This window comes from Phoca vitulina, unplaced genomic scaffold (genome assembly GCF_004348235.1).
Source record: "Phoca vitulina isolate PV1807 unplaced genomic scaffold, GSC_HSeal_1.0 scaffold6, whole genome shotgun sequence".
Taxonomy (NCBI): Eukaryota; Metazoa; Chordata; class Mammalia; order Carnivora; family Phocidae; genus Phoca; species Phoca vitulina.
In genome coordinates, this window is record NW_022589709.1 from 20,578,149 (window position 1) to 20,596,377 (window position 18,229).

An 18,229-nucleotide genomic window follows, 5' to 3' on the forward strand; every position below is an offset into this window, starting at 1 on the left:
CCTGAGTGAGCAAGTCAATCTCTGGGTTTTAGGTCCTACCTGCAAATGGGGAATGGGAGATGTCAAGTACCCAGGGCCCTTTTCCCACTCAAACAACTATGATTATGACCCACAAGAGAATCTACAAAACTTATGTGGCCTCTGTGGTTTCTTAATTTGGAGTTCATGGAAAGGTTCCAGAATGTGTCATCACCATAACTAGATGGAATACATGCATAAACCCCCAAATCTTTACTCTTCTGTAGGAGAAGAATCCATCACCTGCATGGATTCTTAAGGGATTTGTGACCCAGGGAAGGTGAAGAACAACTGGTCTTTTCTCATTTTATGGACAGGCATCTTCCATCCAGGAAAGTGAAGAGATTTGCCCCAAATGCACATCCTATGCATCTTCCTGGCAATCTGGAAGACCCAAAGGTGTTATCTGTTCCAAGCGGGGTCCTCTCCCTGGTAGGGATGATCCATCCTGGACCCTCTCTGTCATGTATTACTCTATGTGTCCCCTCATCTGGCCCAGTTTATGATGTTAGCGTGAAGTTTATAGCTTCCTCCGTCAGCTTTGCCTTCCTAATTCTCCCCCAAGTCCTTCAGGTAGTCCTTCCCCCCAGAAGTAGGAGGGAGATATAGGAGAGAGGAAGCATATCTGGGCTTAGAGTTGGGATCTTAGTTTCTACTCCTATATTTCTTAAGGAACATTTCATCTCTATATGTATTTTATCCTTCTTGCCAGAAGAGAGGTGGTAAAGCCTCTCACAAGACTTGACATAAAGTCCAACAGACCACAATGTCCGATGCTGAAGGAGAATCTGCAGATGGACAGTTCGGAGGCGGAGGCGGGTACCCAGCCGTCTAAGGAGGGAGTGAATATGTGTCCCTCCCCGCCCTCCTGGAAGCAGAATGGCCTCAAAAAGACCGTACAGTGGGAACACTGTGGTATTTGTGCTGAGACTTCATCACACAAAACCTTGTATCTGAAACCCAAAGTGACCTTTTCCGAGCAGTCCTAGCCCTACATGAAAAGGCAAACACCGCCAGATTGCCTGACATTTCCGTTTTTAAATTTCAAGCATTCCTGATTTCAGATCGGCTGTTGATCTGTTGGTTGCAGCCCTGATGCAATTAAGTGAACTCATAGTCACTGCTGTTATAGTCTAACATAAACAACTGCTTTGAAAGCCCAGACCCTGCCCTGTATCTCCTCCTCCCCATCACACCCCAACAAGCCTACCGGCCCACATGCGGTTGCAGAAAAGCATTTTCTAAACCTGCAATTAAAATCTTCAAAGTTGAACTGTGGACTGTCATACCATGTCCATCTTTAAAGATCATGTTTATTTGCTCACTCCTTATTTTAACCCCTCTTGGCAGAAGCTACTAAAAACCTATCGGGAGGGAGGGTCTGTTCTGATTCTAGTCACTCCCCCAAATGTAGTGTGGAATTTGGCTAGGGAATGGTCTGCACTCCCCCTGGAGCTGACAGTGAAGACAGATGAGAAGCAGTGACTCAGAGGGCAAAGAAGGTTGAAGGGTGCTGCTCTGGGACCTGGGTGTTGAGCTCCACCCATTGGCCTGAAAAAGCCACAAAAGGCACATGGCGTAGCTTTGGTGCTGCTGAAGCTCAGGGTTCAGGCTCGGAAGTTGAGCACGTTGAGATCCTGGAGGTGCAAGGTACCCCTTGTTAATGTGTTCAAGAACATTCCTTGTAGCTCCAGATAACCTGAGGGAGTTGGCTGGAGAAAGAGATCTGGAGGGATTCTTGGTGTGTTTTTCCTAGCATCATTTATCAGAGTTCTGGTTCTGTTCCTGCGAGTCAGCCTGCTAGCCCAGAAGCAGCATCTGGGCAATCTAGTCTGTCTGGGGGACAATGAGGAAAGATGAGCTGGCAGGGAAATAAAGGACCAACTTTAAGGGGAGACCATCTGAAAAAAAAGCTCTCCCAGTTTTTCTTAATCCTCGGCCCCATGGTCTGTCTGTACACATAGCAGGATGGGTGATAGAATTGCCCTATCCAACTTTCATATGTGCCAAAAGTCAAAGCTGATGTGGTTCTCCTTCTTCCTTGCTGCTCGGGTTGAGAATCCCATGGCCCCACACCTGCAGTTAATCTCATCCTTGCTGAGTAACTGAGGGAAAGCCCTTAGAGTGGGGGGCTTTGCTCTTTATCCTGATGTGACCACTGAAATTAGGTCCCGCTGCCCACATGTGAGTTTTCTCCCTGTGACCACATAACGCGGCTTGCCTGTCCAACACCTGATTTAATAGCACCCCTTGGAGATGAGGCATTTTTTTTTAATATGATCACACTAATTACAGGGAAGGAACGAGTTTCTGACAAAGGATCTAACCTTGTGCTCCTTTCTTTCTGTCTCCACAGCTCCACTTGGCAGCCCTGGCATCACTCAAGGGAGATATAGTGGAACTTAATAAACGTCTGCAGCAAACGGAGCGGGAACGAGACCTTCTGGAAAAGAAATTAGCCAAGGCACAGGTAAGGGATCTGGAGAGTTTTTTTTTAAACTCTTGTATTTTTTTATTTTAAGATAAAACATAGATCGAGGAAATCCAGCCAATCAAGTTACGGGGTAATGAGCAAACATTCTCATAAGCACCGTCCAGGTCAGGAAATAGGACTTGCCAGCCATCCCAGAAGTCCCTCCTTATGTCCCGTCCCAGTCGCACCTTCCCTCCCACCAAGGTGACCACCACCATGACTCCTATAGTCCTTTTTCCTGTCTCTTTATACTTTATCACTGAAGTTTAGATGTCCCTCGATAGTGGAGTTTAGTCTTGCTCATTGAAACACTTTGGGTTTCTTTTGAATCTCTTAATTTATAGGTTTTACTTCCATTCTTTGTTTGCTTTTTAATTAATCTGTTAGAAACCTGCCATTTGACCTGTGGAGTTCCCTACAGTCTGGATGTTGCTGATTATACACTCACCGTACAGCTCACCACATTCCTCCGTCCCCTTTAGTTCCTGTAAAACGGCAGTGGACCCAGAGGCTCAGAATTCATGTCTGGCCCCTTTGGCAAGACTGTAGAGGGGATTTGTTGTTTTACCAGGAGGCACATAATGTCTGGTTGTCTCATTTTCTGTGATGTTAGCAGCTGTTGATACTCAGTGCCTATGTTCATTGATTCACTGAATTATTAGGACTTACAAATGATGATATTTCTGTTGTACCATTTCTCATTAATTGGAATGCTTTTATAGAGACCTCTCCCATCATCTGTGATTTGTTGAAACAGTGGTTCGTCGAGGAAAAGCAGAATTCTTCATCTATTAACATTTTTCAAGAAAATTACCTATGATCCTCTGAAATTGCCCAATAATTTTTTAAACTATTATTATGAAATTATAGATTTAAACATATTTGGGGTTTCATTCCACTGTAACTATTTTCCTTACAGAAACCCGTATTATCTTTGGCCAATGTGAACTTCTTCAGGTTGGCTTCTGAGTCTTTTGACATGAGCCCAGGAGTTAGTCCAGACTCAACTAGTACATTTTTTGCCCCAAATCTGGTAGTAACTGTTCTCTGAGTAACTCTTACTTCTCTCAGCAGAAAATAGTATCTTAAGACCACAGTCTGGGTGCTAAGAGTGCTTATGGCTTCTAGGTTGGTCATTTTTTTTCAGGCCTCTTTTATAGACATAGCCAGGAAATTCTTTATTTCCTTATTTATCTACATCTGCATGTACATATAACTTTTAAGATAAAATACCTTAGGAGTTCATACTAATAGACCTGATTTAAATTCAGACTACAGCCTACTTTTTACCTAGCTTCTTCTATATTTTATCTGTATCGCCTTTCTTTCACATGAAGAGTCCTGGTTCTTAATGCTACAGAGGATGATTGAATTAGAATATTCCATAATTACTTACTTGCTTCATTCCATATTATGAACAGCCTCAGAATAATATTACTCCTGCCATAACAGATACAGTTCCTGAGAAGAATGTAATTTATTGTTGTTGTTGCATTACGCTCTCTTCACTCCCCATTTTTTGCAGCTGTCTTATATCTACCTGCCTGACCATCTGGCCATTGCATCTCACCCTCTCCCCTTCTTGTCCTCATTTAGGCTCCTATAAGCAACGATATAGTTAGTATTCACCATGGTCCTTATGTCCGTGTTCCTCCGTTTATTTGTTCGTTTATTACCTGAAGTGGATTTTCTAGTATATTCCTCAGGGAGGACTTGCTCGTTATTAACAGGTTCTTGCTCGTTATTAACAGTATGTCTGTTCTTTGCCCTTTGTACTTGAAAGACATTTCTGCTGGATAGAAAGCCCTTGGCCCATCTTTTCTTTATTTGAATATGTTTCCTTATTCTCTTTTGGCAGAGAGTGTTGTCCCCAAAGTCTGATAACACAGCTTTCTTTGCCTCACAGGACATTGACTCTAGATGTCCATAGCATGTTTTTTCTTTATTTCTTTTTTTTAAGTCTAGTAATTCTAGAGCAACTTTTTTTTTTAAGTTTTTATTTTTAAGTAATTTCTACACCCAGCATGGGGCTGAAACTCACAACCCCGAGATCAAGAGTCGCACGCTCCACTGACTGAGCCAGCCGGGCGCCCCTACTAGAGTAACTCTTAATCTTAGTCATTCTGGTTTGATATTCTCAGGTTTGCTGTGTATTCTTTTGATTATCTCTTTTAATCTTTTAATTTCAGGGAAGTTGTAAAGAATTACAGTGTTTAATATTAGTTCTCTTGCTTTGATTTTCTTCAAGGATGTTTATTATTTGTTTTTTTTTTTTTTAAGATTTTTTATTTATTTATCTGAGAGAGAGAATGGGAGACAGAGAGCATGAGAGGGGGAGGATCAGAGGGAGAAGCAGACTCCCCACTGAGCAGGGAGTCCGATGCAGGACTCGATCCCGGGACTCCAGGATCATGACCCAAGCTGAAGGCAGTTGCTTAACCAACTGAGCCACCCAGGCGCCCCAAGGATGTTTATTATTTGTATGTTAGATCTTTTTTGCCTATTTTCAGTATCTCACTATCCACATCCTCTCTCTCCCTTTTTACTTGATTTTCCTGTTGTTCATCTTCTGTTTCTTTCAGGGCATTATATGTTGTGTTTATTTCTTCTCGTGTGCCTTCTAGTTTAGTTTGTATTCCTGAAATGCGTTTTTATTTTATTTCTAGTTTTTTCCTGTGTTCTGTTACCGTATGAATTTTCTAATTCTCAATTATGTTTTTTCATGTCTTATGTCATTTTATCTCCTTAAAGTCTTTTAACTTATTTTGAAATAGTGGGCTTTGTTTGGGCTTTTTGGGGGGAGGGATGTTCCATTTTGTGCCATGCTTTAATGGTATATAGGCATATATTCTGCTCTTTTTTTCTTCCTTCTTATAACTTTGTATGGAATTTGATGTCAGTACTTCTCCATTTTTCATTTTTATATGAAAAATAGTTTCCTTGAACTTTGAGGAGGCAGTGTTTAAGATGGCTTTATAAGTTCATAAAGCTTAGTCTTCTGTTGTTTTCACTTTGTCAAAAATATGGCAGCCTGCTTTCTAACACTTCCTGGCTCTGTTCCCCTCACCTACTTCTATCTGGATCTATTTCTTCCGTTGTCTCTGTTACTCCATACTGTTCAATCCTGATCCCACTGTCAGCAGGTTTTCCTCCTGGAAGCAAGTCCTGGGGCCAATCTTGAGAGTTCCCAGGGACTAGCTGCTTTAGGTCTTTCAGATCTTACTGTGGGCCCCTTCCTCATTTACTCTTGGCTCAGGCAGAATCCCTTTTAGTGTTAGCCTCTCTTTTCCAATTGGCCCTCCTCACTTTCCTGAGTATACTGACTTTTTTTTTTTTAAAGAAGAGGTGGAGGTAGTTTTTTTTTTTAAAGATTTTATTTATCCATTTGACAGAGAGAGACACAGCGAGAGCAGGAACACAAGCAGGAGGGGGAGTGGGAGAGGGAGAAGCAGGCCTCCCGCCAAGCAGGGAGCCCGATGCGGGACTCGATCCCAGGACCCTGGGATCATGACCCTAGCCGAAGGCAGATGCTCAACGACTGAGCCACCGAGGCGCCCTATACTGACTGTTTATGTTGGGGTTTTCCAGTTCTCACATCCACCAGCCTTGCTGCTTCCCACTGCTTCTGCCCATTCAGATACCCTTTCGGGCTTGTGGATGGTGTGGGTTTGTCCTTACTTGCTTGTATTTTGCTGTTCAAGAGGATACCTTGTCTCCAAGCATTTGGTTCTGTTGAGTAAGGTGCTCTGTTTTTATGTGGGAATTCAGAGAGCTCTAAAAACCAGGCTGCCATAGTCCTTGGTCTAGATGACCTGTGGAAAGTTTTGAAAACTCATGTCTCATAATCGTAGATTGTTTGAGTAGGGAGGAGAGACCCTTTATACTTGAGATCATCTACTTCCACATTTGTCAGGCATCCCAGAGAGGTTAACTTGCTTACCCAAGGTCAAATGAGTAGCTTAGCACCAGAGCCAAGACAAGGTCCCAGTGTTCTTTCCTCATATAGGATGTTGTACAGACAAAAACTTTCAGTTTTTACTTGGATGAAAACTTACAATATTTTCCTTCTGATTATAAAAAGTAATAAAAATGTGGTAGGAAAAGCTGGAAAGATAACAATATGATGTTTCAGTAGTGGGGTCTGGTGTATTAAAACATTTTTAATGCCTTTTTTTGTTTTGTTTCATAAGGGTTTTTTTTTTTTTTTAAAGATTTCATTTATTTATTTGAGAGAGAGAGAGAGCATGAGCAGGAAGGAGAGGGAGAAGGGAGAAGCAGGCTCCCCACTGAGCAGGGAGCACAGTGCGGGGCTCAATCCCGGAACCCTGGGATCATGACCTGAGCCGAAGTTAGATGCTTAACTCACTGAGCCACCCAGGCGCCCCTGTGAGACTTTATTTAAGAGGAAAGAAATTGTGAAAGCTCTTAACTGGAAGTTGGCATGTACTGTAGTCTTGGATTTTTAAAAATGACCAGGAGGGTATTTATTAAAATTTAAGCCTACAAGGACAGAGCAACTTATGCAGAGGATGGTAGAGGATAATAGAAAACTTTTTCTGTGCTGTGTCAAGGAATGAGTCAGTTCCCTTTTAACTTATGGTCAAGACATTCTTATGTAATAATTTTTGGTGGCTCTTTACATCATGTTTACATTCTTACACTAAATATACTTAAAAATTACTCTCTGTTCTTTCAATGGAGATGTCTTTCCAGTGCAGATGCTGAGACCCAGGAAAGAGAACATAAAAAAAAAAAAAAAAGGTCAGACTCACCAGTCTCATACCTTTTGTAAAGATGAGATTTATGCAAGAAAAAATAAGAACAATGAAATGACAGTGCTATTGCTTCCTGTGTGAGTGATTCATGTTTGAGACTTGACCAGATTGTGGAAGAGCAAGTTCATGCATAAATTTATGCTCTCTGGCTTTACTAAGTTTTACCAGCTCTCTAAATATTACAGAGCTATGATTAAGCTAAAATGTAAATGGTGGCTGTATTCATCAGAAATAATCAAAAAGAGCTTCAACATCTGTTGAGTGATTCTTGATGGTGACACTGGAACTAGCTGAATAAAAAAGGTTCAATATACATGGTCATAAGGTCAACCTGCCAGTAGAGTTTTGAGAATAGTGATGGGAAGGGAAAAGTTGAGTAAAGGAGACTAGATCAGCATGATGGGGAAGGTAAAGTGCTTCTGTGTTCATTTTCTATTGCTGTGTAATAAGTTACCACAAAATTACTGGCTTAACACACGTTTATTAACTCATAGCTTCTGTGCATCAGGAGCTCAGGTATGGCATAAATGGGTTCTCTTTATGTTTGCAATCAAAGTGTTGGCCAGAGCTGAATGCTCATCTGAAGGCTCAACTTGGAAGAGTTCAGTCACCCATGTACTTGGCAGAATTTATTTCTTTGTGGTTGTAGGATTGATGACAGTTGGCTTTTTCAAGGCCATCAGTGCAGAGAAAGATTCCAGAATAAGTGTGCTAATAAGACAGAATCTTACATAATGTCATGGGAGTGACATCCCATCACCGTTGTCACATTGTATTAGTTAGAAGCCGGTCACAGGTGTCACCCAGGCTCAATGAGAGGGTACCACACAAAGGAGATACAGGGATCATTGGGGGCATTTTGGAGGCTGTTCATCACAGCTTCCTAGGGGATTTGATTAACAATACCACTGTTAGTGTATACAGTAGTGATAATCACCACACTTCTTTAGCTCTGTTTTGTGCCAGGCAGTGTTCCAAGCATTCTGTTTGCTCTATCTTAGGGAGTTCTCATAATGACCTCTGGTGCAGGTACTGTTTTACAAGTGAAGAAATAAAGGTTTGAGGAATTTGAGTATCTTGCTTGAGATTATGTGGCTGTAAAGTACTAAGAGTTAGAATTTGAATCCAGGTTTTGTGGGAATCCACAACTATACTAATCCCGTATTGTCTTTTAGGCTGCCCAGGCTGCCCTTAGTATCCAGAGGGCTTCTCAAAGTGGGTGGGGCATGATGCACAGGTCCATTTGGTTTAAACTTCCCTACCATCCCCATCAAACAGGTGCACAGATACATGCATGCATTGGCACCAGCATTAAGCAGCCTTGTGGGGAACAGCCTTGTAGGAAACTGGCAGAGATTCTATATAGTACTGGTTCGATGCTTTCAGCATATTTGCTAATTATTGAGTACCAACAATTTTAAATTGCTGCATTTTTTAAGGGCTATAGAATGATGTATCTCAAACAAGCTTATGAATCCTATGAATCCCTTTGAACTCAGTCAGTAGTAATACAGAACACTTTCTATTTCTAAGCTCTCTATCTTTGCATAGCAAATCTTCTGAATTTTCTACCTCTTGGCATTTAGGAAGAAAACATAAATAGTTTTCGTTAAATGTAATGGAGAGAGCACTTTCTTGGTGCTTTCTCGTTGTATGAGATACTTAAAGGTACAGTTTGGATGTGTTCTCTTTGTCAGGAATGTCCTCCATTCCTTTTTACTTGTTTCTACTTTTCTTTGGTAAATTGCACTAGCTGTTTTGCTCATCAAGGGCATTTCCATTTGTGCTGGGCCTCTTTGTTTAGTTGGCCTGGTTCCTCCCATCTTCTCCCTGGGGGAGAACCTGGGCAAGGACTTAGAATGAGGATGGAAATACCTGAGTAATATTACTGAGACCAATCCAGTGTGGCCCTGAGAAAGTAGCGTGACTTCTTTGCATACTTTAAAAGGGAGTGGTGCTGACCCCCTTCACCAGGATGGTTGAGAGGGTTAACAGATTAATGATGGCATTGCATTTTTCAAGAATGGAGTTCATAATGCTCTTAGGTTTGACAGCTGAGACTAATGTGAAGATTAAAGATCAGTGGCCTCTGTGAAGTAAGATAAAACCCAGTGAAGAACATTAACAAAACCATACCTTAGCATCACCACATTGCACAGGGTTTTTCCAACAAGGGCTCAAGTTCTCAGACCAGTCTGTCTCAAGGCTGACTCATGGCTTTATCCCAGCATTGCACCAATAGCAGAGAGATTCTTGGTGGTTGGAATGATACCACTTGTTTTTATTAAACATTTTTGCATATAGGCAATTTCACCAAGTTATGTGGCTAGACACAGGTATTTATATAGATTTTAAAGTTGCTTCCTCATCATGGTAGGAGAGCTGAAACCTAGGGAAAATGCTCAGAGTACATATTAAGTGCCAGATAAAATTCAGGAAAAAAACAAAATTTCATCATATCCGATCCCAATCTTTTTTTCTTTGCCTTTCATACTGACTGTTTATAGTTGTGGGAGAAACCCTAGTGATTCTGACCTCCAGAAATTCATGGCAGGCAAGAGGCTGCAACCACAGGCTTGCTTGCTTTGCTGTAATGTAGGATCAGTCAAAAACTGAATATAGGCTAGGAAGAGGGAGAGCCCTGGATGCAATTCCCTGTGCTAATAGGAAAAAAGTGGCAGCGTGTTGTTTGAGACCATTTCTTATTTTGTTCAACTGAAATTATATGGGGTATTTCTGTATGGTGAGGAGAAGAAAATCATCCCTCACTTGTAAGTTTTGCTGGAAGAAGCTGCCATTCCTCCCTGTTAAGAAAGTTGTCGCTGAATAATTGACTTTGGCAGCTAAAGCTGGCTTGATGGGAACCAGCGGGACCTAGAATTCCCTGTCTTATAACCCATTGTGTCTACTCTATTTCGGTGCTCCATGGGGTTGAGGAGAGAGTTGTCTGGGTTTCCTACCTTCATCTGATATTGGAAGGCATAATATTTGTATTTCCTGGAGTTCATCGGAGTTGGGTCAGGGGAGACCAAGAAGGATGACTCTGCTGTCCCTGGAGATCTTTAGGCAAGTGGTACGGGGACAAGCCCAAAGGTCAAGGGGCTGGGAGGGAGTAGGGGGGAGAAGATGGTGGCTACAACAGCGTCTACCCTTTGATGGTGTGAATACAGATCAGACGGTTTTTCAGAGGGTTCTGCTTGTTGCCTAGGATATAACAAATCAGTCACTTTACATTTTGTTTTCATCTGTAAAATGGTTGTATCATCAGAATATGCAGTGATAAATAACCCTAAAGCCACCTCAGTGGCTTAACATAGCAAAGATTTTGTTTCTTGCTAGGAGCTCAGTAGGGCCGGCAGAAAACTGTCCCACATTGTCCTCAACCAGCCTCCTAAGCTGATGGGGCTTCTACTCTCTGGAACATTGCCAGAAGCCATGGCCAGGGAAGGGAATGTAGCAAATCCTGATGGAGCTCTTAAAGGCTTCTAGGCATAAGTGATATAAATTCACTTGTACCTCATTGGCTAAAATAAGTCATATAGCCATATCTAGCTTTGACGGGGAGAGAAAGTATTATCCTGCCATGTGCATGGATGGGGGTGAACCGGAGTCCTGACGAATACCCCTGTTGGCTACCAGGGGTGCTGATGCTTACATGACGCACACCCCACATGGTGGTCCTGGCAGAGCCCTGTGTACATACTGGAGAGAAATGAACACCATTAGAAAAAGGGTTTTGTTAATGAACTATGAAAAAAGTGGACATCTATCATTTTTTAATGTGTATAAAGTACTTCAACTTGTAATTTAAAAATCAAAAAATGTATGCAAACATTAAGGGGCAATCATAGAAGTCATATTTCTTTTTCCTGTTTAGTTGTCATTGTTGTATGACCGTCTCGATTGAAGCTTTATGGGGATGGCTGCCCAGAGGTGACTCTCAGATGGAGGTGCGGGTATCCAGCTTGAGCTCGCCTGTGCCCCTGTGAAACAGAATACCTGAAACCCCATGCCCTCCCAGGCGAAACAAGGCTCTCACCAGTCATGAAAACTCAGGGTGGTGAGAGGCGTGGGTCAGTCACGATAGCGGAATGTGCTCATAAAATCGGGCATGACTTGAACAGACCAGCCCTGCCGATGCAGGACTTGCCAGCGCAGGAACGCACCGATCATGCGCAGAATGGCTTTGTCTGTCCTGGGCGCCGCCGCTCATCTTCCACTTTCCCTGCACTGAAGTGCCCCTTTCCTGGGGTTGGTCTTGGGCAGTTCAGTGGGAGCTGTTGAACAAGGGTGTTCTGTTGGGTTCTTCCGGCTCGCGCAGGTGATGGCTTGTTTTCTCCTGCCCCGTTGCTCCACCTTGCCCTGCCCCGCAGCGTGGAGATAGGGCTTCAGCCTATCTTTGTCTGGTACGACCAGTGTGCACAGAATGGGTGAAGAGTGTTTAATGTGATACCTCCAGGGGATGTTGATTTGTACAGGTGACCCTTGGGCAGTGTCTTCTCAAGCCATCCATTCCACCTTGAGGCTGGGCGTTTTTTTTGTTTTAAAAGATTTTATTCATTTATTTGAAAGAGAGAGAGCGTGAGTGAGAGAGCAGCAGAGGGGAGGGAGAAGCAGACTCTCCACTGAGCAGGGAGCCCGATGTGGGGCTCGATCCCAGGGCCCTGAGATCATGATCTGAGCTGAAGGCAGCCGTTTAACCAACTGAGCCACCCAGGCGCTGCGAGGCTGGGCGTTTTGATACTTTCCAGTGTTCTCTTTTCACTGTGTAAAGAATCCCCAGGGTACCATTCTACCATCTCTCCTTCCCGCACCCCTCATTTCTGTCCATGTTTCTTATTCTCCAGCAGAGAATTCCACCTAGAAGCTGTGACTGCAGTTCCCTTCAGAGGACATGTCATAGTGACCCCCACTGTGTGTCACTCAGCCCGGTATCTTAAATGTTATGGGAAATCAAGATATATCTATTATTTTTAGAAAGAATTAAATTATAGAGGCTTTCCACTATTTTAAGAAACCATACTTGTGGGAAAAATATAGGAACATAAACCAGATATCTTTGCCTTCAGCTAAGAATTTTTTTTTCCTCCGATATATTCTTGTTGCTACTCCCAAATGAACCCCAAGTTCCAAATATACATTATGAGTCTTTTGTCTCCTTTTAGCTACAAGTGCTGTTCTGTCTGAATCATCAGGCTTCCTGTTGTCTCTTGTTCATACTCATACCCTCCAGGCAGACTTCCCAGTTACAGGCAGGGGCAAAGATGGTACAGTACCAGATAGCATGCTCTTGTTATCTGGGCATCAGCCATCTGCTCTCCCGGGCAACCTGGGCACCGCTCCCCTGCCCCCCCCCCCCCCCCCCCCCCCCCCCCCCCCCCCCCCCCCCCCCCCGGATCTTACCTGTTAGGCAGCTCACAGCAGTCACCAGGGATGCCTGGAGTTGTCTTGGTGATTATCAGTAGATTGTGTGCCTTTTTCTTGCATGAATATTTGCACACCTTCATTTTTAAGTGAATTTTGCAGTTTCTGGTCTGCCTTGGTGGTGGTGGTGGGCTGTTGACCTCTAAAGACTGTGAAGGAGGAACTATAAGTGGGGAATTAAAGGAGAGTGAGAGGGTCGTCTGGGTGGCTCAGTCATTTAAGCATCTGCCTTCTGCTCGGGTTGTGATCCCAGGGTCCTGGGATTGAGCCCTGCATGGAGCCCTGTGTCCGGCTCAGAGCTCAGTGAGGAGTCTGCTTCTCCCTCTGCACCTTCCCCTGCTGGTGCTTGTTCACACATGCACTCTCTCTCTCTCTCTCAAATAAATAAAAATCTTAAAAAAAAAAGAAAGGAGGGGTGCCTGGGTGGCTCAGTTGTTAAGCATCTGCCTTCAGCTCAGGTCATGATCCCAGGGTCCTGGGATCGAGCCCGCATCAGGCTCCCTGCTCGACGGGGAGCCTGCTTCTCCCTCTCCCACTCCCCCTGCTTGTGTTCCCTCTCTCGCTGTGTCTCTCTCTGTCAAAATAAATAAAATCTTTAAAAAAAAGAGAGAGAGAAAGGAGAGTGAGAGTTGTTGACTTTGTAAAGGGAAGCATTTCACAGTGATTTTTTTTTCTTATTAAAGATTTTGTCAGGGAGAGAGAGAGCACAAGCAGGGGGAGTGGCAGGCAGAGCGAAAAGCAGGTTCTGCGCTGAGCAGGGAGCCCGATGCAGGGCTCCATGTGGGACTCGATCCCAGGACCCTGGGATCACAGCCCAAGCGGAAGGCAGATGCTTAACTGACTGAGCCATCCAGGCGCCCCATTTCACAGTGATTTGTAGCCCCAGAGAGCTGAATATGGAAAACCAAAGAGGAGGAGCCTGCAAGATGGCAGTGCAGTAGGAATCACGGCATAAACGAGATCCAGGTCAGGCTGGGCATTATCTTTTTTTTTTTTTTAAGATTTTATTTATTTATTTGAGAGAGAGAGAGAGAGAGAAACAGCATGAGAGGGGGGAGGGTCAGAGGGAGAAGCAGGCTCCCCGCTGAGCCGGGAGCCTGATGCGGGACTCGATCCCAGGACTCCGGGACCATGACCTGAGCCGAAGGCAGTCGCTTAACCAACTGAGCCACCCAGGCGCCAGGCTGGGCATTATCTTGTAATTATTTTAAGATCTAAAACTGGTGGTCTTCATAAGAGTGCTAGCTACACTGACACATGCACATCTGTACACACATACACAATGTGAAGGTGGGAATAAAGACTAATAACAAAAGCTCATAGATATTTTGCAGGGATGGAGAGAAACAGTACTCTGCTGTATGTTCCAGAGGAATATGAACCTTTTTCATTTATTGACACATACTGTCTGTGACACACTGTCATTTTGTGGACTTCTGTTTTTCCTTATAAAATATGATGGATCATGGATGAAAAGGCATTAACTTCATGGAAAGAGTATTTGTGGTCTGTTAGGGTTTTGATCTGTTTAGGAAAGCCTCCCTGTAGATGTGACTTTCACTCACCCTTGATCCTTGCCTCAGTTTCCACGTACTTCCCGTCTGTTGGACCTTGAGTGGAGGTTATTTGATGTTGCAGGTTGTCCCTGAGAACAAAAGTTCACATCACTGTTTCTCTGAAAGCAGCTGTCTCACAAAGTTCTGGGATTATAGCCTCCACGACCTTGTTGCCTCCAGTCTTGTTCCTGGAGCTCCCAGCAGCCCCCAGGAAGTTACCACATTAATACTGATCAAGGTGGTTTGTAGCTGTGGTCTCTGCCGTGATATATACCACCATATTTAGCAGACTTATGTGCTGCGTGCTTCTGTTTCAGTATGGCGTTGGGCTTAGTGTGTTGTGCTTATCTTTGAAGGCATTGGTCCCTGCCCAGTAGCTTCTGGGTTACACCATGGGAAGCAACAGATTTAGGGAAGGAGGAGGACATTGGACGTGGTGGGTGAGAAGTCTTACCCTTGCCCGTCTGCCACCGGCCCTGAAAGTGCAAAGCTAGCAAGTACATATGGCTCTTGGCATTAGGAAAACCTCGCTGAAATGAAATTAAAATTCCTCTGCTGGACAGGAAATTAATCAGGGCTGAATGCAGTAGACAGGGACAGAAGCTAGATTCCTTGTTCCATCACTGATGAGTGTTTTTATTGTTATGCAAATGAGATTAAATGCACTGTGACTGGTGAGGCATTGAGGAGGGGGCAGAGAAGTGAAGGAGATGAACATGTTCCTTAGGATTTGAACTCTAGCTACAAAAATGTTTTTAGAGCATTTGCTGTCTCTTAGACCATCAAATGCTGAGTAAGGGAAGCACCTCAGCTTTTTCTGTCATTGTTTTCTGCAAAGCAGTCTTCTTGACAGTGTGATATATTGCAACTGATTCATTCCATAACACTACTAGATCGCCCACAGTGAAGCAAGCCGCCGTTTGCCAGGTGTTAGGGCTAAATCATGAAAACGCCTAGTTCTTGCCTTCCCAGAGTTCATAGTCTGGTAGAAAAGGATATTGGAAAGAATGAAGTCTACAGATAACCAGCCAGATAAGAAATGTTGTCATACCACTTAGGATTATTTGGTTGAAAAGTGGCTGAAACATACCCTGGCAATGTCAACAAAAAAGGGAATGAATTAAAACTAAAGAAATTAATTTTCATTAAAAAAAATTAAAAAAACAAAAAAGGAATGAATTGGTACAAGGAAAACTGAACAGCCATAAGGGAACATGGGAGGGAAGCTCTGGGATATAGGTGTCGGGAGCTAAGGGACAATCTTTTCAGGCCCCTCAGTCAAGTGAGTGAACTCCATGCAATCTTAAGTCCATTCACTCAAGAGTCACATTCCCAAAAGAAGGTATCTGATGGATCCAGCTCCGGCACTTGCCTACTTCTTGGCGAGGGGAAAGCAAGAGACTTGGATAATGCCACAAAGATTGTGAGCAATGGCAGAGGGACTTTCCTCAAAGACAGAATGAATGCTACAAAGGCAAAGACTTTGTCCGCGGGGGGGGGGGGGGGGGGGTGCATTATAAAATTCAGCTGCTGTTGTGGCTTCTGGGATTCCCTGCCAATGTGCGGGCCTGTGTTTATTGGGAGCATGCTCAACATTGAGGTTGTGGTGGTTTGAGACCATAAAATTGAGCATCACTCACTGATAGGTGCATCTACTCACTGGCACTTCTGTCTTGTTCTCTTGATCCCAGTGTGAGCAGTCCCACCTCATGAGAGAACATGAGGATGTCCAGGAGCGGACGACGCTTCGGTACGAGGAGCGCATCACGGAACTCCACAGCATCATTGCTGAGCTCAATAAGAAGATAGACCGTTTGCAAGGCACCACCATCAGGTAGTGAGCTCCCAGCCGCGGCTTTCTCTCTGCCCCTCTGGGTTCTAACCTGGCTCTTGGAGTTGAAGTCGTCCCGATGAATAATAATGATGTTTTATTTGCAGCTAAGACTTTTACAGTTGATAACTACTTTCTCTTTACCTTGTTAACCATGCCCTTTCCCCTCCACTATTCTGTTCTCATCTTGATCGTCTCGAGGGCTCCCCTGGAAAGTAGCCAGGGTGGGAGTTGTAATCCTCAGTTTACTGATAAGAGCGTCGAATCAGAAATGGGTGAAATGATTGATTAGCGAGTTCTGAAGGGCGCCCCTCCATCTCCCTCCCAGGATCCCTACCACCTCTCGAATACCCCAGGTCTGCTCTCGATGTGCAAACTGTGTGTCTCCCTTGGGAATTTTGAGAGATCTATGAATGTGGCTTAGGACTAAGCAGTGCGTCTGCTTCTAGATAATCTAGCGTCTTGAGCTCACCTGAAGTTGATTTACCAACATTGATGTGGCCTCTTACAAACTCCTAGGGTAGGGAACAAGATTGGATACATCATTTTACTGGCAAAAAGGCTGGGCCTTAAAAATATTAGGGGATTACTTTGAAGTTCTAGTTAGCAGAGGATAGAGGTGGAGTTAGAACCCGCAGTCTCTCTGCTTTTACTTAATATTCTTTCCATGAAAGTGACTCTTGGGGGTCCTGCCTTCCTCATCAATCAGTTAACCCCTAAGGCTCCTGCACGCAGCCCTTAATTGGCGTATCTGCCTTGCTGTTCAGAGGAGGGGTTCTCTTTGAGTGACTTAGCCAAGGATAACTTTTATCTTCCTGCCTGTCCTTGGGGAACCGCCCTGAGGAAAGCAAATGGTTGTCACCTACCTTTATGGAGAAAGAGGGCTTTGTTCACTGAATGTTTGTCCAAGCCGCAATCAGGGCAGTTGTAGAGGCAACTACTTTAAACTCTCCCTCTAGAAGTTCCAGGTTAGAAGAAACTTCGGGGACATTTTGTTCCAAGTCTGAGAGAGTAATGACAGGGTTATTTGATGAGGGAACTGATGGGCCTCTGGTTTTCTGGGCAAAATCATGGAAACTTTGCACTAAACTGGAGCCACACAGTAAATTCCATATTCCAATTTAGAACCTCAAGGCCTTGAAATTGTATCCCGGTCTTGAGAGTGATTGTAGGTTAGAAACGCATGAGCAGAGAAGAATTTTCAGACCAAAGAAATGATTATAGCAGATTTAAAGGAGGCTGACAGAGTGCATTGGCAAATTTGTAATTTCCATTAAAACATGTTGCACTTTTAAACACTTGAGAAGGTGAGGCAAATGGGCTCAGTGAGTTGTGGAAAAAAAGCATCACACATCACCTGGAAAACTCAGTTGCAGGGTGTTTAAATTGAGTGTAACGGCCAAACTGCTTCGTGTTAAAATACAGTGAGCTTCTTGACCATAAACATTTATTGGTGCCTTTTATTTAAAGGGAGACGGCATCTGTGCAGATGTCAGATTAAATTCTGCCAGTTTTCATTATGTAAATGAGCTGGCCCCTCCTTAAGGGGACTCCCTGCAGGCCATGAGACATGTGGGCCAGGAAGACAAGGCTCTTCTGGTCCCCTGACCTCCTCGGCTAAGGCATGTCTCCTGCCCCCAGCACTCCAGGAAATGGGTTTGCCCTCAGGTCCTGAGATGCTTGCTAGACTGAGTGCGGTGGGAGCCAGACACCTTGGAGGAACTCCAACTGCCCTCGCAGATCCAGGGTGTAGAGAATGGATTGTCACACCAGTCAGGTACAATGCTGGTACTTATAGATTTTCTTGTCATTTTAGTTTGGGCCTGAGTTAGGAATTTATTGGAAGTGCTGAAAAATAATGGTAAGGAAATAGTTTATGTAAGCTATGATATATCCATATGTAAGCAATACTAAATTGCTTAAGTAAAAACAAAAATAATCTCATAGTTGTAAACTTTCATCTCAAGTCACAGTCAGAACGGGGACCTTCTGTGGCCACCCTAGAAGACACTCTCCCATCACGTAGCCACAGGGCTGACACAGCCAAGAATCAGACACTGCAGGTGGCTGAATTCCAATGTAAGTTGAATTCACAGCCATATCAGATCTCTTAGGTAAAAATGAAACATTGATAGGAAAAGAAGAAATGGTG

The 18,229-nt window shown here is 43.8% G+C and overlaps 1 protein-coding gene across 4 annotated transcripts in view; it reads left to right on the forward strand.

Annotated features, from left to right (window-relative positions):
- The window catches only part of MCC (MCC regulator of WNT signaling pathway), a 386,129-nt gene that overhangs the window by 279,714 nt on the left and 88,186 nt on the right, over window positions 1-18,229 (forward strand). For all 4 annotated transcript variants that reach the window (XM_032403844.1, XM_032403845.1, XM_032403846.1 and 1 more), the window contains 2 exons: window positions 2,375-2,488; window positions 15,938-16,080. In XM_032403844.1, the coding sequence (XP_032259735.1) occupies window positions 2,375-2,488; window positions 15,938-16,080 (257 nt within the window). The remainder of the gene's footprint in view (window positions 1-2,374; window positions 2,489-15,937; window positions 16,081-18,229) is intronic.